This window comes from Tupaia chinensis, unplaced genomic scaffold (genome assembly GCF_000334495.1).
Source record: "Tupaia chinensis unplaced genomic scaffold, TupChi_1.0 Scaffold000627_1, whole genome shotgun sequence".
Classification (NCBI taxonomy): Eukaryota; Metazoa; Chordata; class Mammalia; order Scandentia; family Tupaiidae; genus Tupaia; species Tupaia belangeri.
The window spans coordinates 1,304,118-1,314,412 of NW_006160147.1; the positions used below are offsets into that span (position 1 = coordinate 1,304,118).

The 10,295-nt window shown below is 48.3% G+C and overlaps 1 protein-coding gene across 1 annotated transcript; it reads right to left on the reverse strand.

Moving 5' to 3' along the window:
- Positions 1-3,586: 3,586 nt before the first annotated feature.
- On the reverse strand, positions 3,587-9,557 carry CYB5R1 (cytochrome b5 reductase 1). The gene is made up of 9 exons (XM_006159163.1): positions 9,457-9,557; positions 9,000-9,149; positions 8,786-8,858; positions 8,187-8,293; positions 7,820-7,949; positions 7,046-7,129; positions 5,530-5,615; positions 4,676-4,775; positions 3,587-4,366 (listed from the first exon to the last, which is right to left on the reverse strand). Exons 1-9 carry the CDS (start codon positions 9,469-9,471, stop codon positions 4,194-4,196), a joined length of 918 nt encoding a protein of 305 aa, XP_006159225.1. The 5' UTR covers positions 9,472-9,557; the 3' UTR covers positions 3,587-4,193.
- Between the last annotated feature and the right edge of the window lie 738 nt (positions 9,558-10,295).

Sequence of the window (10,295 nt, forward strand, 5' to 3'; positions counted from 1 at the left end):
GCAGGATTCAAAACAACAAAGTCAGCCCTATGGGATCCAGCCACCTTAACCTCCCCACCACCTGCTGGCCCCAATAGCAAATTTTTTTTTTTTTGAGAGATTTTCACTGTAGGGCGCATGCGCTCGCCAGACAGACAGAGAGAGACATAGATACAGAAAGCGAGAAATCACCCCCCAGGGGGGATGGTCACGCCGCAATCCCTTCTCCTCCATTCTCCTCTCGGGATCTTGGGCACGCACGCACACGCGCCCAGCGTGCGTTTTAAGCCACCGGGTCCGGGACACGAACTGCGGTCGACTATGTGGGAGTCCAGCGACATAGCCATTACGCTAACTGCTGGTTCCCCCAATTGCAAATTTTTTTAGGCCAAAATAAACTCGTACTTTAATTCTATTTTTCTGTGAACTTAGAGAAGTCCCCTCAAATAGGGTGTGCACCACACAACACAGAAGATTTGAGGGACCAGAAACATCCTTAGTTTTTCAGAGGACAGTGCCCAACTAATGCCATTCTAGATGCAGAGAAAGTAACTCTCATATGGATGCCTCAGGGCAGTAGGGTCCATTCTGTTGGTGCTGGTTAAAGTGTGGGCTCTGTAGCACAAAGACTCAGGTTTCTGGCCTTGGTCATTCTGATATTAAGAATGTTACTGAACCTCTCCAAATAATAGTTACCTTGTGTAAGAATGGGGAGAAAACAATAGAACCAGCAGATGGCATAATGGTTATGTTACTGGACTCCCATGTAGTCAACCGTGGTTTTGAGTCCCAGATATGGCGGCTTAAATCTCACACTGGGCGCATGTGTATACCCAAAATCCTGAGAGGAGAATGGAGTACAAAGGATTGTGACGTGGCCATCCCCCCAGAGGATGACTTCTTGCTTTTTGTCTGTCTCTCCAGAGAGTACACACGCCCTATAGCAAAAATCTCTCTCTAAAAAAAAGAATGGGGAAAAAATAGTGTTCTATTTCATGGGTCTCTGTCACATTTAAATGAGATCATTTACGCAGGCGTAATGCACCATAACGCTAGGTGCTTCGTAAACATTAGCCATCATTGTGTTGCCTGTTGTATAAATGCTCAGAAACTTCCCACTGTCCACAGGGTTGAGTTCAAGTTTCTTCAGCATGGTGTTATGGGTACTTTACAAGCTGGTTCTAAGTCTGAGGTCTCGTCTTTCCCCACTTTCCTTCTGGCATATTGGGCCTCAGTGGATTTGTCCTACATCTGCAAATGTAAAAACTCTTTCATTCCTCCAGGCTTCTGCACATGGGGATCTTGGTGCTGCATTGCCCTTCACTTCTTTTCCTGCCCCAAGACCCGACCACGTTACACTAGGTTTGGCTTTGGTCCCAGACAACCCTACATTTACATTTGGGCTCGCCAGCCACTGACCAGCTAGATGACCTTTGGCAAATCCTTAATCTTTGACTCATAGTATTATCTTAAGGATTGAATTATACAATGTAGATAGAACAGTACTTGGGACATAGCTATTAACTCGAAAATGTTAATTCTCAAAAAAAAATGTTATTTCTGTCTCTTCTTACTTTTCTGCATCTTTCTCAACTCCTTCCCTTCTGCACCTAGTACGTGGTAACTAGTTAGTTGTCTGTTTTGGCTTATGAGTTCTTTGGGGGTGTAAGTCCACACTTGGTGACAGTTGTATCCTCCAGGCCTACTACAGCCAGCGCTAGGCACACAATCAGGCCTTAAAAAAATCTTTTCGTTGGTGCCAGTAGGTGGCGTAGAGATTAAGGTGCTGGATCCCATATGGTTGGCTCTGCAATTCAAGTCCTGGACCTGGCAGCTTGAAAATCATGCCAGACGTGTGTGTCCCAAGACCCCTAGAGGAAACGGGAGAAGAAGGGGTTGCAGTGTGGCCATTCCCCCAAGGGATGATTTCTCACTTTCCCTCTCTGGCATGCACATGAACCCTATAGCAAACACACTAAGATTTTTTAAAAAATGAAGTTTTTGTGTTGAGTGGATGAGACAGAAATCAGGGCAAGACAAGGAACGGTGAGTTCTAATGTGGGAAATTCTCTCTGCTGGGCTTCACTATCTAATACTAAGCAAGGTGTTCCTGGGAACAAGCAGGTGGCGTGATAGTTAAGGTGCTGGACTCCCACATGGCTGACCACAGTTTGAATTCCAGACCAGACAGCTTGCTATCTCATTTTCCCTCTCTCTCTTTGTGTCTCTTTCTGGTGAGCATACATGCCCTATAGCAAATGTAAATAATAACAATAAATACATTTTTTGTCTTTTTTACTTTTAGAGAGAGATTTTTGCTATTGGGTGCATGTACTCACTGGAGAGACAGAAAGAGACAGAGAGACAGAAAGCAAGAAATCACCTTTAGGGGGTGGCCACGTTGTAATCCCTTCTTCATTCTCCTCTTGGGATTTTGTACACACACGCATACATGCCCGGCATGACTTTGAAGCCACCAGGTCTGGGACTCAAACCCGTCAACTACATGGGAGTCCAGTGACATAACAATTACGCCACTGCTGGGCCCACAATAAATAATTTTTTTTTTAAGTTTCTGGGGCCAGCAGGGCATGGTGGTTAAGGGCGCTGGACTCCCACATGGCTGATGGTGGTTTGAATCCCAGACCCGGCAGCTTGCTTTCTCACTTTCTTGCACTCTGTCTCTCACTCACCCTCTCACTTTGTCCCTCTCTGGTCAAATTAAAATAAGTAAATAAATGAATAAAGTTTAAGTAAAACTAACTTCCTCTCTGGAGGAGAGATGACTGAGACTATCTTACAGAACACAGTGCCATACACAGACCAGCTGACCGAGAAACATCTGATGGCATACTACCAACAAAACATACTGAACACATTGCTTTATGGAGGGGTGGATTCTCAGGGGCCTACAAGCTTTTCTCTTGGTAGGCCCAGAGACAACAATATACAATTCCATGCAGAAACACATCGATTTTCCTCTTGAGCCCAGTGTATTATTTGTCCCAGTGAGACTAACGAAGAATCTGCAGAGGCTGCCCTCGTCCTTCTGTGGGAGAAGGGAGTGGACTGGGTTATGTTCTCACAGCAGAGGAAAAGGGCATTCAGGACAGATAGGTCCAGGGAGGCCAACTCCATCCAGGCACCAACCAGTCTGACCAGGGCTGGTGATGTCAGTTACTTTTTAAAGGAGAAGGCTTCTCTTCCAAACAGAAAGGCAATACTTTGATTTGTTTGCCAGGTGTCCCGAAGGATAAATCTGGTAAAGGAAGGACCAAGAAAACGAAGAGCGGACAAATCAAGGGACCATGAGGGGAATAGCGGACAAATCAAGGGACCATGAGGAAGAAGTACCCGGGCTCAGAAACCATCACCCCAACTGTATTTTTTTCTCCCACTCCTCAAAATCTCCCAGTGAGAAGCTGAGCCCTGGGTCTGCCGAGACAACTGCTGCGGGGACCGCCGAGTCCGGAGGCACTGCCCATTTTGGCATGTAGTAGAATCACTCAAAGGCTCTGTGAGAGACACAGAGAAATTCTGCGCTGGGAAACCTTTCCTCCCAAGGTCCTCAGGATTTGGAAACAAAGATCACAAACACGACAGCCTCTTACAGCACATACGGGCCTCAGCCCCATTTATTTGCATAACCGGAGGTTTCTGCCAGAAGCAACAGTTTTAGGTCATGGTAGCCATTTTCCTCTAGCCTGGACAGGGGCCAAAAGAGACAAATACATGAATGCATATTTCAGACTCCTTTCTCTGAGGCCTGAAGGGCTGAAGAAACCATTTCCTCCTCACCTGCCATTTCTATAATACTACCTCTATAAGTCCTCCCAACTGCACTCACATATACAGAATTTGCCATGGATGAAACATTGTTAAGTAAAAGTCACTGTATAGACTGTCCCTTTCATCACAGACACAGAGAAAGTTAAGGAATTAACCAGTCTTGGAACAAATGCACATACTCCTTCTTTCTGACCCCATGGAGCTTTTCTTTTAGCACAAAGAGATCTAGGAGGCCTCTAGAAAATGATTCAGCCTTGGCCCTCTTTCGTGGTTCCAGAAGTGTTCCTACAGGTACCATCTAGAGTTTAAGCCCAGAGTAAGACACAAAAGGCTGATACTCTCAGGAAAGAAATCTAGGGCTGACAGTCTTTGAGGAGTAACTGAGGCCAATTGCAGGCGACAGGACCAGGGCAGCTAGGAGCTGCTCAGTAGGTGAAACGCATTTTTTGTGAGTAGCCCAGTTTGTCCAAGTTGGGATGACAGGCCAGCTGCACCATTGGGGGTGGCCCACAGAGCAGCAGCAACACATCATCCCCTGGGGCAGGCAGGTGCTCCCGGATCATGTCGGCAGTCACAAAGCCCTTGCTGTAGGCCCAACCTGAAGATGGGAGAGAGAAAATTGGCACCCCAGCCCCATGCATGCAAGGGGCTGTGGTGGTACCATGAAGACAGGCCATTAGGGAGAGTCTTAAAAAGCTCTTGAGAAGACACCATGTTGAAGCAGAGCTACAGCTCCCCCTGCAGCCTGCCTGGTAAATAGGAACCCGAAAGGAAGGGACCAAGGGACCACTGTGTCTGTGTGCTCAGACCTGGGAGTTTGACAGTGGCAGGAGGACTCACAGAGGGGCGAGGCCTTGATTCTGATGATGAGGGGATACTGGGACATGGCCAGAAATACGGTGGGTACCTTCTGGGGGATGATCCAGAGTGAACCAGAGCTTAAAACGATTGGGATACTGGGCCTGTAGTTCCTCCAAGTCCTCCCGCAAGATGATGTCCTTTTCAGTCTGAAATGAAAAAGGAACTAAAAGTCTTCTCAGGCCCACATTGAAAAAGTTCTCTGCTGTGAGGACTTTCCAACCAAGAACAAAAAAGAATATGAAAGGAATGCTTCAGTTCTAGGGAATAAATAAGACCTTCAGCACTTTTTTTTTTCCCTCTTCTCTCTCTCTCTCTCTCTTTTTTTTTTTTTTTGCTACACAGCATGTGCACTTGCCAAAAAGACAGAGAGACAGAAAGTGAGAAATCACCCCCCGGGGGGATGGCCATACCACAATCCCATCTCCTCCATTCTCCTCTTGTGGTCTTGGGCATGCACACATATGTGCCCAGCATGAGTTTAAGCCACCAGGTCTGGGACTTGAACCACGGTCAACTACATGGAAGTCCAGCGACATAGCCATTACACCAATTGCTGGTCCCATCCTTCAGCACTTTTAAGAAGTTTAGATAACGGGAAGGAGAGAGATCTGCCTTTTCTACACATTATGAAGGAGTAAAGATGAATATTTAACCAAGGACACCCAAGTTTCTATGCTTAAGACTACATGTCTTAAATGCTTTCTTCTTTCCTTGGAGAACAGGGAAGAAATGTGGCTCCATGCTCTGTCTTTAGTCCTCCTCATTACAGTCAAGGGTCCTCTACCTTGCAGACAGGACTTTGGGCAGGGGCTAGAATAGGCACCAGGCAAATTCCACTCATCTCTCAGTCCCACCCATGCAGAGACTCTGAAGTTCCAGGACTCAGAAAAGCAAACCAACCTGGTTGGCAAAAAGCAGGAAGCACTGGGTTGTATCTTCAGGAACTTTCAGGATAGCCCGGATCAGCTGTAGCATTGGGGTGATTCCTGCATGAAAATAGCCCACAGTGAGATGTGGTGACTGCACCCTCTACCCTGTCCCAGCTCCTTAACTGACAATCTGTTTCATCTTAATTCTAATTATTCACTATTCCATTCTATTTTCCTTATCTTCATCCTCTGATTCCTTTCTGCCTTCTCTCCAGCACCCTGCCTTCTCTCCAGCACCTACACTCTGGGATACCCTCAAGATTTACATATTGTGGAAATCTCTCTAAGGAGCCATCTATGATTCTTCCTCTGAAAGCCCCTTGGAAATTAGAACTGAAAGGTCACAGATGACTGTAAGGGGCTCCTGAGTTGATGGTGAGGGTTCTGGAACATGGGATTTGCAGAGATTAAGTGAATATACTCTGGAATCAGGCAGAACTGGATACTAATCTTCTCTTTGGCCATCACCAGTTAAATAACCCTGTGAAAACTATCTCATGTCTCTGAACCTTTCTTTTCTCATCCATAAAGGAAAGGCTGGAACCTACTTCATAGATATATTTTTATGTTCTAATACATGGTAGTATATTAGGCTATAAACAGTGTCTAATATTAGACCTTATAGTGTCCAATACATAGTAGTGTCCAAATGTTAATTTTCTTTCTTTCTGGCTAATCATTCCTAGCTGCTTCTCCTTTTTGTCACCTGAAAATTATTAGAGTCATCCAATTTGAGGAAGGCACACCTGATTTATTGCTATGATTCAACCCGTGAAAATTATCTTAGTTTCTACCTACTTATTATTTTGTTTTTCAGATACTGGGGCATTCTAGGCATTGCTGATTAAGTTTGGTTATGTTGTTGTTTTTTTTTTAAATTTATTCTTTAAGAGAGATTTCTGCTATAGGACATGTGCACTTGCCAGAGAGACAGAAAGCAAGAAATCAGTTCCTGGGTGGGGGGGTGGTGATGACCACACCACAATCCCTTCTCCTCTTTTTTTCTCTCTGGATTTTGGGCATACATGCACATGTGCCTGGCATGGAGTTTTAAACTGCCAGGTCTGGACTCAAACCATGGTTGGCCATGTAGGAGTCCAGCAGTATAACCATTATGCCACCTGCTGGTCCCTGTTGTTTTTAAAATTTACCAGAGGGTGTGTGCTATCACCAAAGAGAGATAGAGACAGAGGGAAAGTGAGAAAGCATCCCCCAGGGGAATTGCTAGGTCACAATCCCTTCTCCTTCATCTCTCCCTCCTTTCAGGATTTTGGGCACATGTACACACATGCTGGATATGTTTCTCAAATCTCTGGGTCCAGAACTCAAACTGCACTGTTGGTCATCGGGATCCAGCTGCCTTAACCACCATGCCACGGGCTGGCCCAGTTTGGCTAAGATTACCAAATCTTCTGAGGGCTACTTAGGATTCTGCTTGGCAACAATCCACAACAGTGAGTGAGAACAGTCCCTCGAATGAGATGCACCTGTTCCTCCAGCAATCATTCCCAGTTTCTTCGCCATTCGGGGTTCTGGGGGAGATTTCTTGTTGGGCTGAATGTTAAAATTTCCTGAGAAGTCAAGTGAAGAGGGGTGGAAGTACAGAAATCAATAAAGAGAACAAAGAGAACAAACGCAAAGTTGAAAACATGCCCAAGGCCCGTTTAGCAGCTGCTGTGAAACCTGATGCTGAATTTGGATGGAGGTTTTAGTTCAGTCAGCCCTGACAATAATACACTGGAGGGATGATGCCGTTAGGGTGATCTGTCTACCAGCCAGTTCAGGGCCACGAGGTATCAGTTGCCTCTGGCAGAAGCTCGCTCCCTGGTGAGGGAGACAGGCATGGGGCCAGGTATGTCAACTTTCCCAAGTGGCAGAGCAGCTCCAGGGGCTTACTAATGCACCCAGCTGTTCCTAGGGGAAAGGGTGAAAGCTATCTCTGGCTCTCTCCACAGCTCAGCCTGAGGGGTGAATCTTTGAGAGAGCAAAAGAGGCATCTGCTAGTTTTAGTAATCTCACAGTGATGAGGGCTGGTGAGCTCCAGTGGATGGAGAGGGAGCTGCTCCCTGTGGCAAATGAAGCTGAGAAGTGTCCCTTTCTATAGAGTCAGTGCTATGTGTCAAAGGCAGCTCTGGCACTTATACACATGCACACACACGAGCATGCACACGCATGTGCACACACACACAGGGTCATACTGTGCCAAGTGGACTGTGGGAACTGGAGAAGTGGGAGACAGGCTCAAGGAGACAGGTCATTACCTTTCCCAGTGTAAGTGAGCAATCCACTTGGCCCCCGAAACTCTACCACGTCCCCTATCTTCAGGCTATTCAGGTACTGAGACATCTTCCCTCCCTCGGGAAATTTGGGGTGCACACCCTTCAGGTAAACCTGAGAAGACAGAAAGGAAAATACTTTATTTAGAATGTCGCTGGTTTCTGAGCCCCACGTTGACTGAACCATCCCAGGCTAAAATAGGGATCCTGCGTGCATGATCTTTTCTGGTGCACAAGCTTCCTCATATCCACAAAGGGCGTGCCAGTGCCTCCTGTCAGAGAAATCTTGGAAGTTTCCACAAATCCCAGAAACAGTTAAGGACCACCTTGGGGTTTCTTCTTACCCCCTTACCTTGATGACAAGATCCACGTAGCCTCGGTCCTCATCACTGGTGACGGGAGTGTATGGCCTGATGACCAGGCTGCCATCAATTCGGGCAGAAAGGTAGACATGTTTGCCTAGGGACCGTGCAGAGAGAACATAAGGGCAGTTCATGGCAGTGCTGCGTCCCTGCTACCTTCCCAAGTACTCAGAGGGGTCTGAGAAAACAGGATGTCCCTGTCTTGCTGTGGTCCCAGGGAGCTCTAGACAGGTGACTCACCTTTGAACCCTCGGTCGGATCTCTTATAAGTCCCCCATTGGAGGAACTCTTATCAATTACTGCCAGGTTGCTGGCAGCTCCAAGTGGAGGGGCTGGGCAATGGGGGGAAATGAGTGTTTGCTCAGAGGGGGGTTCTGAGAGAATTCTGCAGGAAAGAGAAGACTGTTGAGTGTTAACGATGGCTGGGGGCACAGAAGCCACTCTCTGGAGGGGCCCAGTGGCACCTCACAGCCTGGAGGATTTAAAACCAAGTGGGGTAAGGGGGGAATGGCATGTTTCACGAGGCCCGAGAAGGGGAATCACCCTCTCAGGACACCAGGGAAAGGAGCACGCTCCACACTTTCCTTACCCACAGGCAGCCCCAGAATGTGCTGGGCGGTGGGCAGGGCAAAGCGGAATCTCTTGGTGTTGTGGCTCACAGTCTGGAGAATGGATGACACAGTGTTTCACCAGGCGGTCTGGCATTGCCAAATCCCTTGGGGCATCCCAACCACCGTGGCTGCTTTCCTTTCATATCAGAACCCGTCCCCTCCTCTATCCTGGCCCCTTCTTTTGCAACCTACCGTCTTGTCTAGCAGTCGCAGCAGGTACTTTTCATCGGGGTCCAGGAGAGTGATCCGTGGCCGGCGGTACTTCCGGACCAAGTAGGAGCCCACAGCCAGGCCGAGCAGAGTAAGCACCCCCACCCCCAGGGAGGCCAGCAGGACTGGGCTCTGTGGGTAGAGGAGGCGGCATGACCACCACGCTGGGGAAGAGCCCAGGGCGTGGGTGGTGACCGTCCCTTTCGACCAGCCGCCCAGGGATAGTGCTCCCGAGCTTCAGCGGAAGCATGCCAAGGCCAGAGGGATAGTCTAGGCAGGGTCCCCAGCCTGGATGTGTGGTACCCGCGCCCCAGCATCCAGGGAGGCTCCAGATCCCAGCGAGGCGGGGTCGGCGGTGAGAGCCCTGGCTCCGGAGCTGAGTGCCCAGAAACAAACGGGACAGGGTCTCCTGATGCAGGATACGGAACGGGAGTCTCACCGGCTGGATCCCCATGACCGAGCCCTGCGTCCTCCAGCTCGCAGGCAGGCAGATCCCACAATGCGCCGCGGGGCGGGGCTGGAGGGTGGAGCCTGAAGGAGGTGTGGCCGGGGCGGAGCCTAGGGGGGGCGGGGCCAGTGAGGGCCTCTTCACTTTCCGGTGGCCGGCTGGAGCAGGCTCTCGCTTAGTTCTCTAACATCCATTTTTTTCTTTTAAAAAAAGTTACTCATTTACATATTTCGTGTGTGTGTGTGTGTGTGTGTGTGTGTGTGTGTGTGAGAGAGAGAGAGACAGAGAGAGAGACAGAGAGAGAGAGAAAGAAATAGGTGACCTCGACAGGGGCCTTTCCCAAGCCGCATCACAGTCCTGAGTCTGACCTGTTGGGGTCCAAACCTGGGTCTCCCACGTGGCTCTGACCCACAGCGGGGCCCTACTGCCTGCGCCGCTGTGCCTGGGTCTGAGATAATTTCAGCCCCTCCTTCCCAGTTTAATCCCTGACAACTCCACCCTCTATCCCTGAAAGGGATGGAAGTTCTGAGTTGTCTAATAGAATCATGCTAAATTTGGGGATTGGAAATCTGAGTCTGTTGAATGCTAAATGGAGAGTGTAGTATTGAGCCAGAGATAGGCTCAAAATAGAGCTGGAAGGCCTGAAATTAATCATTGTGCAGTCACATGAGTGTTTCAACAAGTTGAACTGCAGCAAGAAAATTGAAGGATCTGGAGGAGTCTCGGTCAGGAATGAACAGTGGCATGGCAACTTCATTTCCTGGTCTCTCTCTCTCTCTCTCTCTCTCTCTCTTTTTTTTTTTTTGAGAGGTTTTTTCTATAGGGACCGT

What these genes read in the sequence shown, in the direction of transcription:
- CYB5R1 (XM_006159163.1), bottom strand. An exon ending in CATTCTGGGGCTGCCTGTGG is followed by an intron (nt 8,294 to 8,785) that starts GTAAGGAAAGTG and finishes CACGGTCCCTAG; the next exon opens with GCAAACATGTCTACCTTTCT. An exon ending in AATGATTGCTGGAGGAACAG is followed by an intron (nt 5,616 to 7,045) that starts GTGCATCTCATT and finishes ATTTTCATGCAG; the next exon opens with GAATCACCCCAATGCTACAG.